Source organism: Phoca vitulina, unplaced genomic scaffold, assembly GCF_004348235.1.
Source record: "Phoca vitulina isolate PV1807 unplaced genomic scaffold, GSC_HSeal_1.0 scaffold7, whole genome shotgun sequence".
Taxonomy (NCBI): domain Eukaryota; kingdom Metazoa; phylum Chordata; class Mammalia; order Carnivora; family Phocidae; genus Phoca; species Phoca vitulina.
Genome location: NW_022589710.1, coordinates 56,981,549 through 56,998,649, shown reverse-complemented (window position 1 = coordinate 56,998,649; position 17,101 = coordinate 56,981,549). Strand labels below are relative to the sequence as shown.

At 37.7% G+C, this 17,101-nt stretch overlaps 1 protein-coding gene across 6 annotated transcripts in view; it reads right to left on the bottom strand.

The window, feature by feature from the left end:
* SPATA7 (spermatogenesis associated 7) overlaps positions 1–17,101 on the bottom strand; it is a 44,645-nt gene that overhangs the window by 11,998 nt on the left and 15,546 nt on the right. For 3 of the 6 annotated variants that reach the window (XM_032405727.1, XM_032405725.1, XM_032405729.1), the window contains 2 exons: positions 7,676–7,827; positions 82–563 (listed from right to left, as the gene is read on the bottom strand). In XM_032405727.1, the coding sequence (XP_032261618.1) occupies positions 82–563; positions 7,676–7,827 (634 nt within the window). The remainder of the gene's footprint in view (positions 1–81; positions 564–7,675; positions 7,828–17,101) is intronic. The other 3 variants (XM_032405726.1, XM_032405728.1, XM_032405730.1) reach the window with 1 other exon arrangement.

The following is a 17,101-nucleotide window of genomic DNA, read 5'->3' as shown; positions in this document are numbered from 1 at the left end:
GGTACATGATATAAAATAAGAAATATTATTTAATTCTACAACACCCTGAAGGACTTACTACTGGCTGTGAATGTGCCATACCTGCTTAATTCAGTCTGGGTTTCAGCTTCTATCCGCTGGTCTGTAAAATCCTTTTTTCTTTTGGCAGGCGTATAGTATCGATAATGTGACAGGAAAGACTTTGCTTCTGTTTTTAAAGTGCGTGGAGTGAATGGCAAATGTCTGTTGGAAAAGAGTTCAGAATGTTTATCCAAAAGGTCCCCACTGGGTGCTTTTGAAATAACTAACTGAAACCGATGGGTATTTGGGAATGTGCTCCTGGGCCCTCTGCCGTATGAAGTTCCAGAGCATGCTCTCCTGGGCCCAGAGGCAGTGTAATCCACGTTGAACACGGAGGAACTGGAGTTCTTCTCGGTACCATTTGTGAGGACTTTATCAGATTTAGGTAGATTTAGGTGTAGTCTCTCTGAAGAAGTTACTGGTGACCTTGGTGACCTTGTAAAGGATGGAAATCCATTCACTTCTCCAATTAACACATCTTCATCTTGTGGTTCTCCTGAGGGCTAAGAACATTTGGTTTGATTGTCATCAATTATGTTTACAAATTCACCTAATTGGGAATCTCCACATTATACACCAAAAAATAGTTGCCTTAGTGGGTTTAGAGATCATATATTCCTGAAGATGTTAGCACTATATATGAAGTTCTGTTCAAGGTTTTGAATTATTAATATATAAAAATATAATTCTAAATATAAGTAATAGCAATCATTTTTTTTTAAGATTTTATTTATTTGAGAGAGTGAGTAAGACAGAAAAGTGGGAGAGAACACGAGTGGGCGGTAGGGGCTGAGGGAAAGAGAGAAGCAGACTCCCCACTGAGCAGGGAGCCCAAAGCGGGGCTCAATCCTAGCACTCTGGGATCACGACCTGAGCTGAAGCCACCTAGGTGCCCCAGCAATCATTTTTCTTTCTGAAACTAAAAAAAAAATTACTAACATCTACCTACATTTATGGTCTTGAACTTGTGTACTGAGATCAGGTAGATCTCAGTTTTATCTGAAAATTTCCAAACCACTCGTGAACAGCAATCCCCTTCTCAATCATGCTGTTGGTGGTGGCATCCTTCCCCTCCCATCATGTCTTTATGGCAATCTCCAGTGTCAGCAGTTCCTCGGACTTCAAGGCTTTGAAGAAATGAAAAGGAACTTCTCAACTTCTCCTCATGAGTGGGGAAAGCTGAAAGGGAAGACGTTTCGGACTGCTCCATTTCTTTCTGGTTTAATTTTGGAAGAGCCATTTCTACAGGGTATCCACAAAGTCTTAAAACATAGATAATATTTTATTCTTTTACAGATTAGATGCCCAAGATGCAATGAGTATGATTCCAGACTTTATGGACACCTGTGTATCCTTTTTTTTTTTTTTTTAAAGATTTTATTTATTTATTTGACAGAGAGAGACACAGTGAGAGAGGGAACACAAGTAGGGGGAGTGGGAGAGGAAGAAGCGGGCTTCCTGCCGAGCAGGGAGCCCAATGCGGGGCTCGATCCCAGGACCCTGGGATCATGACCTGAGCTGAAGGCAGACACTTAACGAACGGAGCCACCCAGGCGTCCCAAACACCTGTGTATCCTTTAAAGGACTTTGAGGCACTTTATTAGGTAGAGGGAAGTTACATGGAAGTTACAGATTCTGAGGTGACATGGCTAGGAGTTAGCTGTTACCTCTGCCCTCCAAGCTCATGGGGAGAGAAACAAGAGGAAGATGAACAAGCTGAGTAAGAGAATGGCTGAGTGCTTCCTGTATGAAAGGTACTGTTCTTGCCACTGAGTACGATAAAAGAGGACAATTAAGAACTTCTATCACTGCTACTAGTAAGTCACTATGCTATGTATAAGGTATAGTTCTAAGTAATTTACATGCATAACTCATTTAATCCTCACATCAACTTTTGGGTGGTGATACAAATACTACTTTTATTTCATAGATGAAGAAACTCAGGTGGTGCAGGGTCTCAGAGTCAGACCAGGCTGAGCCTATGCTCTTCATTACATCATATCGTCTATTATGAAGACGCATCTGAAAATTACATATTTTAGATTTTTTTAAAAGTAAACTCTACCCCCAATGTGGGGCTCAAACTTGACTCCAAGATCAAGAGCTGCATGCTCTACTGACTGAGCCAGCCAGGTGTCCCTGTATTTTAGATTTTTTACACCATGAGGAATTTTAAACTGATTTTAACTCTTTTTCTGATGGTGAAACTGTCAGCTAATCTAAGTACTGATTCATCTAAGTAAGAAAAATGCAGATGACTTACTTAGACTGCATAGTGTAACTAAAGCCTAAAATAGGTCAAGTCACCTACCATTTCCTTTCCAAGTACTTTCTAAGCTGATCTCAAATACAAGGCAAAATTACTCAAGGCAAGGAAATATTTTGGCATTAAATTCTGAATCACTAGGGCACTTTTTTAATGATTTCAATATATTAGTTTTAAAAAGTGCTCCCAAACAAGACTCGTAGCTTATATACCACAAAAGTTTGGCTCCCGGGAGAAAAATTTCTAAGTAGGATCTGAAAAATCCTACAGGGTTATTAAATAATAATCACAGGAATTATTTACACTTAGAGGAACAGTACAAGCTGAGATCAGAGCAGGCAGAAACGCACAAGGCATTAGACTGCCTGTAAGAAAATTCTTATCAGTAATGGTTATTTAATAAACAAAATAAAACACCAAAGTCTTTAAAGACAGAAATATACTCTCATCTGTCTGAAATGGGCTGGAAAAATTGCTTTTGAATTGACTAAAAGCAAGAAACTTTCCTGTATTTTTATGTCTCATAATTCCTATCTTGTATCCTATACTTCTTCTTTCCTTGGAAACCAGTAGAACATAGTATGAAATCAATTGTACCAATCTGCTTTTTTTGAGATTATATTATTGTTTCCTATAGCTATGAATATCAGAAAGCTTGGATATATTTTTCACAGAAAATATGTAACATACTGGTAAATTCACCAAAATGTGAAAAACAGATAACTGTAAGGTTCTAAAATCAGAAAAGGGTTTATCAATTACATGTGAATGGAACAAAAATTCTGGTGGTAATTTGACCACTTTCACTTTCTTAAGTCAGCTTTACAATTCAATGCAATTTGTTGTGAACTGTTTCTGTGATTTAAGAATTTATGTAAAGTGATAATGATTGCATAGTTTATATACTCATAAGGTTTTCATGTCAAGAACACATCAAAGTTTATAATCAGAGAACTGAGTACTAAATCTTTTTCAGGGATAATGTCAGAAGAAATAATATACAAAGATTTTTCCAACTGTCAGATTTTTAAAATTAACTAATTAATTAATTTTTAAAGGATTTTATTTATTTATTTGAGAGAGCATGAGCCCCATACAGGGCTTGATCCCAGGACCCTGAGACCATGGCCTGAGCCCAAAGGACACTCAACCAGAACCTCCTTCAACTGTCAGATTTTAAAGCAGCTGAGGAATCAATTCAATTGCAGAATAGGGTGGGTACAAATTATTTAAAAATTCAATTAACACTTGTTTTGCAAAAACGTTTCAAATTATATTTTATAAAAGAAATTGGTAGCTCTTGCTTTTCATGGTTTTATACTGCTTTAAAAATGTTTCATAGATTTAATTAGGAATATGGGTCACATCCACATATTCAATTAATCTTAATAGCATATAGTAAGTGCTGTGCCAGTGATGTGAGTGAATAATTGTGTGGAGGTTACAGGGTTCAGACTGGAAAGGTACTGGAGGCCCCTGAGATGAGTCAAAGTGTGAGAGAAAGAACAGCATGAGTGTATGGGCAATTATAAGAAAAGGTTTTTGATTATATGATCTCACGTATATAAAAGGCTAATATGCTCAGAGGCTAAAGTTAGCATTTCTCTTTTTTTTTTTTTTTTAAGATTTTATTTATTTATTTGGCAGAGAGAGAGAGAGCATAAGCAGACGGAGCGGCAGGCAGAGGAAGAGAGAAGCAGACTCCCCGCCAAGCAGAGAGCCTGACATGGGGCTAGATCCCAGGACCCTGGGATCATGACCCAAGCTAAAGGCAGACGCTTAATCAACTGAGTCACCCAGGTGCCCCTAAAGTTAGCATTTTCTTTTTTTTTTTTTTTAAGATTTTATTTATTTGACAGAGAGAAAGCCAGCCAGAGAGGGAACACAAGCAGGGGGAGTGGGAGAGGGAGAAGCAGACTTCCCGCCGAGCAGGGAGCCCGATGCGGGACTCGATCCCAGGACCCTGGGATTATGACCTGAGCCGAAGGCAGACGCCTAACGACTGAGCCACCCAGGCGCCCCAAGTTAGCATTTTCTTTTTAATTGTAGCAAAGTTTTCAGTAAATGCAGATTATAATTAAGATAGGTGACTATTAACCATAAAACCTAATTATTGATATATACCTAAAATAATAACTTGAATCTGAATTTGTATAAATATTTATCATCAAGGCTTATAAAACATGTAGGCAAGTTTAAAAAAATATATAATACACATACATATAAAACATGAACTACTTTATGGAGGCAGAATAGGTTACAGTGGCTAAAGGAAAAATGAAAGAAAACATCTTACATTTACAGATTTAATTATTTATTTTTAACAAACTCCATTCTTATCCCCAAATATAATTATTAATTTATATTATGATAGAAAAATATTTTAAGCTTTCAGTTAAAAAGTATAATCACTACGGGGCACCTGGCTGGCTTAGTCGGTACAGCATGTGAGTCTTGATCTTGGGATTGTGAGTTTGAGCCCCACATTGGGTACAGAGATTCATTAAAAATAAAATCTTTAGGGGCGCCTGGGTGGCTCAGTTGGTTAAGCGGCTGCCTTCAGCTCAGGTCATGATCCCAGGGTCCTGGGATCGAGCCCCACGTCAGGCTCAGTGGAGAGCATGCTTCTTCCTCTCCCTCTCCCTGCTGTTCTGCCTACTTGTGCTCTCTCTCTCTGTCAAATAAATAAATAAAATCTTTAAAAAAATAAATAAATAAATAAAATCTTTAGGGACACCCGGGTGGCTCAGTTGGTTAAGCATCTACCTTTAGCTTCAGGTCCTGGGACCGAGTCCCACATCAGGCTCCTTGCTCAGTGGGGAGCCTGCTTCTCCCTCTGCCTGCCGCTCCCCCACCTTGTGTGCTCTCTTTCTCTCTCTCTCTCTGACAAATAAATAAAATCTTTAAAAAAAATCTTAAAAAACAAAACAAAACAAAACCCAAACTTTAGGACCTACCTAAAACATTAGGATTAAAAAATGGAAAAAGATATACCAAGGGAGTACTAATCAAAAGAAAACTGGTTTAACTATATCACTATCAGAAAACACTTTAATACAAAAAAACATTAAGATAAAGAATCTCAAAGCAGTGACAATAGGTTTGAGTCACCAAGAAAATATATTATCTCTAAATCTGTATTTATAAAATAATAATATAGACTCAAAATCTACAAAACAAAAATTGGCAGTACTAACTTTTAGAGAAATAGCTAAATACATAATCATGTGGAAGATTTCTCTTAATAAATGATAGCTTGATCAGACAAAAAAATTAGTAAGATTTGAATATATATGAAGTTTAATCTAATGAATACACTGTATTAAATACTGTACACAACAACTATAGTATATTTTCTTTCCAAACACATAATGACACAGTGCATTTTAAGAAATTTGTCTACCTACTGGGCCATAAAACAAATTTCTCAACAAATTTCAAGAAATTAGCATCATATAAATCTATGATTAGGCTAGAAATCTGGAACAAGAGAAAACTCCTAGGGAAAAAAATACACACAGAGATTAAGAAATACTTCTAAATGACTCTTGGGTTAAAAAAGAGATTATAATGGAAAATACTCTGAATTGAATCATAATAAAAATACCATATAACAAATCTTGTGGGATACAGCTAAAGCAGCATGTGGAGGAAAATTTATAACTTTAAAATATGCTTATACTGTCCAGAAGTGAGGCTGAAAATAAGCTAAGCAAAAGTAGGAAAGTAAGACAAAATAAACCCAAAGAAAACCAAAAGGGGAAAAGAGAGATAAGAGCAGACATTAAAAAACAGAAAACAAAATACAACAGAGAAAATTAATGAAGTAAAACAAAATGCTCTTTAAAAAGATTAAAAAAAAAAAAAACCTGACAAATCTCTGGTGAGGAAAAAATCAGAGGGGCGCCTGGGTGGCTCAGTTGGTTGGGCGACTGCCTTCGGCTCAGGTCATGATCCTGGAGTCCCTGGATCGAGTCCCACATCGGGCTCCCTGCTCAGTGGGGAGTCTGCTTCTCCCTCTGACCCTCCCCTCTCTCATGTACTCTCTCTCTCTCATTCTCTCTCTCAAATAAATAAATAAATAAATAAAATCTTTAAAAAAAAAAATCAAAGAAAGAAGAATAAAGGCACAAACAACATGAGGAATAAAAAGGGGGAAATAATACACATTCAGGAGAGATTAAGACAGATTACATTTAAGTAAATCTATGCCAAAAATTTGAAAATTTAGATGAAATGGACAACTTCCAACATAAATATAACTTTAAAAAATAGTCCTATAATGATTCAAAAAATTGAATTAGTAGTCAAAAATCTTCTAACAAAGAAAACTCTAGGCCCAGATAATTTTAATGTTGAGCCATCGAATTCAAGGAATAAATAATTCCAAACTTATATAAACTATTCCAGAGCATGGAAAAAGAGTAAACAGCACCCAATTTATTTTATGAGGCTAGTGTAACCATACACAGAGTAGAGGAAAAGGAAAATGACAGGTCAATATCAATAATGGCAGTAGATGCTAAAATCCTAAACAAAGTATTAGTAACTTATCCAGCAATGTATAAAAAAGGTATTGCATTATGACAAGGTTGTGTTTATACTGGGAATGCAAAGTTGTTTTAACATTAGAAACTTGACTATAGGGCGCCTGGGTGGCTCAGTTGGTTAAGCGACTGCCTTCGGCTCAGGTCATGATCCTGGAGTCCCTGGATCGAGTCCCGCATTGGGCTCCCTGTTCGGCAGGGAGTCTGCTTCTCCCTCTGACCCTAACCCCTCTCATGTGTTCTCTCTCATTCTCTCTCTCTCAAATAAATAAAAATAAAATCTTTAAAAAAAAATACTTAAAAAAAAAAAAAGAAACTTGACTATAAATCACAACATACACAGATTAAAAAGAAAAATGATACCATCTTTTCAAAAAAATGCAGAAAAAGCATTTTATAAAATTCACATCCATTCATGAGAAAGGAAAAACAAATCCTCTTAGCGAACTAGGAATAAGAGAAGGTCCTCAATCAGATGTTAAAGGGTATCACAAAACACCAAGAGCAGGGGTCAGTAAACTATAGCCTGGAGGCCAATCTGGCCTACTGTCTTTCTTAACAGTTTTACTGGAACACAGCTATGCCCATTCATTTACATCTTGTCTGTGGCTCCTGCCCAAGGGCACAAGAATTGTGAGAGACTGTGGGGCCTGAAAAGCTTAAAATATTTACTACCTGGCTCTTTAAACGAGAAGTTTACTGATTCTGACCTATGGTAAACATTCTACCACAAAGTCAGGTTGTGCCACTAATGAAATATTTTAGAAACATCTGCTTTTAACAGGTAAAAATACTATCTTACCTTTTGTAGAGTGTTAAATAGTGACTTGGAATTATTTTTAGAATTGGCCTGCATTGCTGTTTTATTTAATTTCAAATCCCTTTCACCTCGTGCTAATTCCTTTTTGAGTTTCTCTCTTCGTTGTTGGTCTGCATCTGATGGGGAAAACAAATCTTTTAAAATAAAGAAAACAGAAAAATTAAGGTTTTGGTCTTGGAAGCCTAATAAAAAACACATTTTTTTTCTTGCTAAAAATGTTTACACTATTGATATATAAATAAAAATCCACATACTTTTCTGTATAAAGAGAAGCTAACAAATATTTAATTTACAGAAACTTTAAGTGCATTATTTAAAGAGCGTAAACAAGATGTGACAAATTGGCTAAGCCTAAGAGTTCAAGAAAGCAATTCCTAGCAGATATTCAGAGATACTGAAGGTGGGAAATGCTTGATGTGTTTTTTGTGACTCTGTCATCACCAAATGCAGAGTCTGAATTAGTCCATACACTCTCCCCCAAATGCAATATTATTGTCAGTAACATCACATGTCATTCAAATTTAAGTTTTACAGACTTTAAAAAGATAACATTTTCAATTAGGATAACTGATTTCTACTTCTCTTAACTGCTATTCATTTGGAAATGTAAATGAAAAAAGTGGTTTTGCACTTTAGAATGCTTTAGGTCAGGTATTGAGTTATGAAAAATTTATCATTGTATGAAGGCTAAAAATGGTGAAATGAAACCTAGTCAAATTTCAAAGTTAAGAGGAGAGGAAAAGATGGTGGAGGAGTAGGGGACCCTATTCCAGCTGGTCCCCAGAATTGAGCTGGATATCTACCACACCACTCTGAAAACCCACAAAATCAGCCTGAGATTTAAGAAGACAGATCTGGATCCCTACAAGCAGACTATCACAGGCGGTTGGTTTCGAGGTACGAAGCGGGAAGCCGTGATCCTGCAGGCAGATATCAGAGGATAAACGGAAGGGGGAGGGAGCCGTGGTGATCCTACACTGCCGGTGAGTGATAGCTTCCCGCGTTGGGGACAGGGCACAGACTCACAGACCGGTAGCGTGGGGAAAGGACTTTAGGGCAACCCCCCAGACTGAAACCTGGAGCTGCGGGGCTGCAGGAGCAAATTCGGGGCGGCTGGCAGTTTTAGAAGCACAAAGGGCAGAGATGAGCCCCCGTGCCCGACCTGGAGGCGAGGACTGGGAGCGCTGCGGAGGGGCACACAACCCAGGACGCTGCAGTTTATAGCACCACAGACAGAAACGGAGATAGTGTGGCCTGGAGAGCTCACTGAAGAATGGAGTGTGATCTCCCTGCTCTGAGGCAGAGGGTTGGAAACGATCTCTTCTGCTCTGACTCTCGGAAAAGACCTGGAAAGCCGCCAGGGAAAGCCACCAGAGAACAAAAGCCCCCAAAAACTGGTTTTCACTGAGCCCATCCCCCGCCACAGGGGGCAAGGCAACTCTGCCCAAACAGGGTTGCCTGAGTAACAGCGTGGCAGGCCCCTCCCCCCAGAAGACAGGCTAGGAGAATGAGAGGCCACCAACCCTAAGGTCCCTAGAAAACAGGTGCATCTTGCTTGGGTTCTGGTCAATAATTTGGACACTCTACATTCCCTCAACTACCCCTCAACAGAATGACTAGGAGGAGGAACCCCCAAAATAGCAAAGACTTCTGTGACTTCTTGCCACAGATTTACAAATGGATACAGAGATAACCAAGATGTCAGAGATGGAATTCAGGGTAGCAACTGTGAAGACAATAGCTAGAATGGAGAAATCAATTAATGGCAACAGAGTCTCTAAGGGCAGAAATGAAAGCTGAACTGGCAGAACTTAAAAATGCTATCAATGAGATCCAATCTAATCGAGATAATCTAACAGCTAGGGTAAGCAAGGCAGAAGAAGGAATTAGTGATCTAGAAGACCAATTAATAGACAAGAAGGAAAAAGAGGAGGCCAGGGAAAAACAACTCAAAATCCATGAAAATAGAATCAGAAAAGTAAGTGACACTATGAAACGTTCCAATGTCAGAATTATTGGGATCCCTGAGGGGGTGGAAAGAGAGAGAGGACTAGAAGATATATTTGAGCAAATCGTAGCTGAGAACTTCCCTAATCTGGGGAATGAAACAAATATTCATGTCCTAGAGGCAGAGAGGACCCCTCCAACATCAAGGAAAACAGACCAATGCCCCGGCATGTAATAGTAAAACTTGCAAATCTTAGAACCAAGGAAACCATCTTAAGGGCAGTTAGGGGGAAGAGATTCCTTACGTACAGAGGAATGAACTTCAGAATAACGTCAGACCTACCCACAGAGACCTGGCAAGCTACAAAGGGCTGGCAAGACATATTTAGGGTACTAAATGAGAAGAACATGCCGCCAAGAATACTTTATCCGGCAAGGCTGTCATTTAGGATGGATGGAGAGATGCAGAGCTTTCAAGACCAGCAGAAACGGAAAGAATATGTGACCACTAAGCCGGCCCTGCAAGAAATATTAAGGGGGGTTCTATAAAAGCAGAAAGACCCCAAGAGTGATATAGAACAGAAATTTACAGAGACAACCTATAAAAACAAGGTCTTCACAGGCAACATGATGACAATAAATTCATATTTTTCAATAATCACTCTCAATGTGAACAGTGTAAATGCTCCCATAAAACAGCACAGGGTTACAGGTTGGATAAAAAGACAGGACCCATCCATATGCTGTCTACAAGAGACTCATTTTGAACCTAAATATACATCCAGACTGAAAGTGAAGGGATGGAGATCAATCTTCCATGCCAATGGACCTCAAAAGAAAGCTGGGGTAGCAATTCTTGTATCAGACAAATTAGATTTTGAGCTAAAGACTGTAGTTAGAGACACAGAAGGACACTATATCATTCTTAAAGGGTCTATCCAACGAGAAGATCTAACAATTGTAAATATCTACACCCCCAATATGGGAGCAGCCATCTACATAAGCCAACTGTTAACTAAAATGAAGAGTCATATTGATAACAATACGTTAGTTGTAGGAGACCTCAATACTCCACTCTCAGCAATGGACAGATCAATCTAAGCAGAAAATCAACAAAGAAACAAGAGCTCTGAATGACACACTGGACCAGATGGACCTCATAGATATATACAGAACATTCCACCCTAAAACAACAGAATACTCATTCTTCTGGAGCACACACGGAACTTTCTCCAGAATAGACCACATACTGGGTCACAAATCAGGTCTCAACTGATACCAAAAGACTGAGATTATTCCTTGCATATTCTCAGACTGTAATGCTTTAAAACTAAAACCCAATCACAAGAAAAAATTTGGAAGAAATTCAAATACTTGGAAGCTAAAGACCACTCTGCTCAATAATGTTTGGGTCAACCAAGAAATCAAAGAAGAACTTAAACAATTCATGGGAATGAATGAGAAAGAAAATACATCAGTCCAAAACCTATGGGATACTGCAAAGGCGGTCCTAAGGGGGAAATACATAGCCATCCAAGCCTCACTCAAAAAAATAGAAAAATCCCAAATTCACCAACTAACTTTACACCTTAAAGAACCAGAAAAAAAGCAACAAGCAATGCCTAAGCCACGCATTAGAAGAGAAATAATTAAGATTAGAGCAGAGATCAATGAATTAGAAACCAGAAACACAGTAGATCAGATCAACGAAACTAAAAGCTGGTTCTTTGAAAGAATTAAGATCGATAAACCACTGGCCAGACTTATCCAAAAGAAAAGAGAAAGGACCCAAATTAATAAAATTATGAATGAAAGGGGAGAGATCACGACTAACACCAAGGAAATAGAAACAATTATTAGAAATTAATATCAACAACTATATGCCAATAAATTGAGCAACCTGGAAGAAATGGATGCCTTCCTGGAAACCTATAAACTGCCAAGACTGAAACAGGAAGAAATGGACAACCTGAATAGGACAATAACCAGTAACGAGATTGAAGCAGTGATCAAAAACCTCCCCAAAAACAAGAGTCCAGGGCCTGACGGATTCCCTGGGGAATTCTACCAAACATTCAAAGAAGAAATAATACCTATTCTCCTGAAGCTGTTTCAAAAAATAGAAACAGAAGGAAAGCCTACAGACTCATTCTATGAGGCCAGCATTACCTTAATCCCCAAACCAGGCAAAGACCCCAACAAAAAGGAGAATTTCAGACTGATATCCCTGATAAATATGGATTCCAAAATTCTCAGCAACATCCTAGCTAATAGGATACAACAATACATTAAAAGGATCATCCACCACGACCAAGTGGGATTTATCCCTGGGATGCAAAGGTGGTTCAACATTCGCAAATCAATCAATGTGATAGAACACATTAATAAGAGGAGAGAGAAGAACCATATGGTCCTCTCAATTGATGCAGAAAAAGCATTTGACAAAATACAGCATCCTTTCCTGATTAAAACTCTTCAGAGTATAGGGATAGAGGGAAAAATCCTCAAGTTCATAAAATCCATCTATGAAAAACCCCCAGTGAATACCATCCTCAATGGGGAAAAGCTGAGAGGCTTTCCCTTAAGATCAGGAACACGACAAGGATGCCCAGTCTAGCCACTATTGTTCAACATAGTACTAGAAGTCCTAGTAACAGCAATCAGACAACAAAAAGAAATAAAAGGTATTCAAATTGGCAAAGAAGTCAAACTCTCTTCGCAGATGACATGATACTTTATGTGGAAAATCCAAAAGACTCCACCCCCAAATTACTAGAACGCATACAGCAATTCAGTAATGTGGCAGGATACAAAATCAATGCACAGAAATCAGTTGCTTTCTTATCCACTAATAATGCAACTGTAGAAAGAGAAATTAGAGAAACGATTCCATTTACAATGGCACCAAAAACCATAAGATACCTCAGAATAAACCTAACCAAAGAGGTAAAGGATCTATACTCTAGGAACTACAGAACACTCATGAAAGAAATTGAAGAAGACACAAAAAGATGGAAAGACATTCATGGATCGGAAGAATATACATTGCTAAAAATGTCTATGCTACCCAGAGCAATCTATACCTTCAACGCCATCCCGATCAAAATTCCAACGACTTTTTTCAAAGTGCTAGAACAAACAATCCTGAAATTTGTATGGGATCAGAAAAGACCCCAAATTGCCAAGGAAATGTTGAAAAAGAAAAACAAAGCTGGGGGCATCACACTGTCTGATTTCAAGCTATATTACAAAGCAGTTATCACCAAGACAGCATGGTATTGGAACAAAAACAGACATATAGACCAATGGAACAGAATAGAGAGCCCATATATGGACCCTCAACTCTATGGTCAAATAATGTTCGACAAAGTAGGAAAAAACAGTAGGAAAAAAGACAGTCTCTTCAATAAATGGTGCTGGGAAAATTGGACAGCTATATACAGAAGAATGAAACTCAACCATTCTCTAACACCATACACAAAGATAAACTCAAAATGGATGAAAGAGCCGAGATGCCCTTCAACAGACTAATGGATAAAGAAGATGTGGTCCATATATACAATGGAATATTACTCAGCCATCAGAAAGGATGAATCCCCAACTTTTACATCAACATGGATGGGACTGGAGGAGATTATGCTAAGTGAAATAAGTCAAGCAGAGAAAGTCAATTATCCTATGGTTTCACTTATTTGTGGAACATAAGGAATAGCATGGAGGACATTAGAAGGAAGGGAAAAATGAAGGGGGGGGAATCGGAGGGACAGACGAACCATGAGAGACTATGGACTGTGAGAAACAAACTGAGGGTTTTAGAGGGGAGGTTGGTTGGGGGATGGGTTAGCTCGGTGATGGGTATTAAGGAGGGCACATACTGCATGGAGCACTGCGTGTTATACGAAAACAATGAATTGTGGATCACTACATCAAAAACTAGTGATGTATGGTGACTAACATAACATAATAAAATAAAATTAAATTAAAAAAAAATTTTCAAAGTTAAATGTAAGGTTAACCATAATCAAAATGACTTGTATTTTCATATAAATTAAAAATTTATCATATACTTTTTAAATTGGAATTTATCCCAATTTAATGGACAAGATAATTTTAAGTTTCAAATCACTTTGATTTGAATCAGAATTTATATAAATTACTATAAGCTTAAAAAACAAACTAATAAAGTTTGAACTATAATTATTAAAAAATAAGCATGATAAAGTAAATATATTTATTATTTTAAAAGGTGGACTGAATATAGATGACTCTTGAACAACTGCATGGGTCCACTTATATGTGGATTTTTTACAACACTGTACTGTAAATGTATTTTCTCTCCCTTGTGATTCTTTTTCTTTTTCTAAACCTAATTAGTAACTTGGCCATTTTTTTAAAAAGATTTTTTATTTTTAAGTATTCTCTACAGCCAACATGGTACTCTAACTTACAACCCCAAGATCAAGTGTCCCATATTCTGCCAACTGAGCTTGCCAGGTGCCGCCCTTGTGATTTTCTTAATAACATTTTTTCTCTAGCTTAATTTATTGTAACAATACAATATATACATATATACATACTTTGTGTGTGACATGTATTACATGACTATGTTATCAGTAAGGTCAACAGTAGGCTCTTAGTAGTTAAGTTTTTGGAGAGTCAAAAGTTATACAGGGATTTCTGACTATGTGGGGGGGTTGGTGCCCCAACTGTGTCAACTGTGTTACTTTCAGCTTATTCTATCCTCAAATGCCTGATTAGTTATTAACTATTATATATGTAATATATAATACAAAGTATTACATATTAATTATTATTATTAATTATTGTTAATGTATTAACTACATTACCGCAGATAGTATCTGTGGAGTGAATTAAATAGAATTTTCTCTGTCAGATCTATTATCTTGGGGCGCCTGGGTGGCTCAGTCAGTTAAGCGTCTGCCTTTGGCTCAGGTCGTGGTCCCAGGATCCTGGGATCAAGCCCCGCGTTGGGCTCCCTGCTCGGCGGGAAGTCTGCTTCTCCCACTCCCACTCCCCCTCTTTGTGTTCCCTCTCTTGCTGTTTCTCTGTCAAATAAATAAAATCTTTTAAAAAAAAATAATGGTAGAAAAATACAAAATTATTTAAAAAAAAAGATCTATTATCTTACTTATAGGTAAAACAAGTGAGTAAAAAAATCCTCAACAGAGTCCTCAAGACTATCAATTTTTAAATACTTTCATATTACCAAATCTGTCCAACCTGTTCATTTAAGTAACGCCTCCTCATACCATACACAAAAATCAACTCTAAATGTATCACAGACTTAAATGTGAGAGCCTAAACTATAAAACTCTTAGAAAAAGACAGAAGAGTAAATCTTTAGGACTTTGGGTGAGGCAAAGGTTTCTTAGGTACAAGCAATTAAAAAAAATTAGACTTAAAATGAAAAATTTTATACTTTTTTAAAAAGTAATTTCTACACTGAACATGGGGCTCGAACTCACAACCCGGAGATCAAGAGTCACATGCTCTACAGACTGAGCCAGCCAGGTGCCTTTTAAACTTTTTCTAAAGACACATCCTTAAAAAAATAAAAAGGCAAGCCATAGGTGGGGAAAAAAATACTTGCAAGTCATATAGCTAATAAAGGATTCCATGTAAAATATATAAATAATACACAACTCAATAATAAGACAACCCAATTAAAAAATGGACAGGGGTGCCTGGTGGCTCAGTCAGTTAAGTGTCCGACTCTTGATGTCTGCTCAGGTCATGATCTCAGGGTCGTGGGACTGAGCCCCACATCGGGCTCCATGCTGGGTGTGGAGCCTGCTTAAGATTTTCTCTCTCCCTCTCCCTCTTGCCAGCCCCCACCTCCTCTAAAAAATGTGGACAAAAGACTTGAATATTTATCAAAAACATGCAAATGGCCAATAAGCATACGAAAAAATGCTCTACATCATTAGTCATGAGGAAAATGCAAATTGAATTCATAATGAGATACCACTTCACACCCACTAGAATGGCTAAAATCAAAACGGGAGTCAATGGGGGGGCACCTGGCTGGCTTAGCTGGAAGAGCATGCAACTCTTGATCTCAGGGTCAGGACTTTGAACCCCACACTGGGTGTAGAGATTACTAAAAAAATAAACTAAAAAAAAAAAGGGAGTTAATAACAAGTGTTAGCAGGGATATGTTGGAGGTGAGAAGGTAAAATGGTACAGCCCCTTTGGAAAAGACTTTGGCAGTTTCTCAAAAAATTAAATATAATTTTCCCATAAGACTTAGCAGTTCCATTCTCAGGTATATACCCAGAAGAAATGAAAACTTATGTCTACACAAAAGATAGTACCTGAATGTTCTTAGCAGCACTATTCATAATAGCCAAAAAACCCAGAAATAATGCAAATATCCATCAATTGATGAATAGACAAAATGTAGTATTATCCATACAATGTAATACTATTTAGCAATTAAAAGGAATGAAGTACTGACAAATTATGACACAGATGAATCTCAAAAACATTATGCTAAGTGAAAACTGTAATGCAAAAAACCACATATTCAGTTTATATGAACATGGGGCTCGAACTGTGTCAACTATGTCTATGTCCAGAAAAGGCAAATCTATAGAGAAAAAAGGTAGATTAGTAGTTGCCTGAAGCCAGGGGTGGGAAGAGAGAGCAGCTGCAAATGGTTATAAGGGATCTTTCTGGGCTGACACAAATGTTCTAAAATTGGTTTGTCATGATTTCTGTACAACTTCTAAACTTAGTAAAAATCAGTGAATCTTATTTATCTAGTTAGTTAAGTAAGGAAGCTCTATGCCCAATGGGGTTTGAACTCATGACCCTGAGATCAAGAGTCACATGCTCTACCGACGTGAGCCAGCCAGAAGCCCCTAAAATAGTGAGGTATGCAAATCATTCGTCAATAAAACTGCTATAAAAAGTAAAGTCTTTTAATGCATTCGAATATGGGATTTTTAAAAAAGATTATTTTAGAGAGAGAGGGTGAGCGAGCAGGCACACACGAGCTGGGGGAGGGGCAGGGGGAAAGAGAGAATCCTCAAGCTGACTCCTTGCTGAGCGCAGAGCCCGACATGGAGCTCAATCCCAAGACCCTGAGATCATGACCTGAGCCGAAACCAAGAGTCAGATGCTTAACCCACTGAACCACACAGGTGCCCCTCGAATATGGGATTATTTAAACAATTCAATAAACTATGTAGAGCTATTCTAGCTTAGATACTATGAAGATTGAAATGATTGAGTCAGTAGTCTGTTAGAAGAGAGTATCTTATAAAAACAGATGGCTCAAACCCAGAGATTTCTTTTTTTAAGTGTCTATAAAATCTGTTTCTAAGTTAGTTATATTAATTACAATGAACATCAGCTCTATAACACAAGAATAATGATTATTAATTACACTTTAGTTTGGTGATAACAATCTTTGTAATTCTTCTAGCCATCACGATT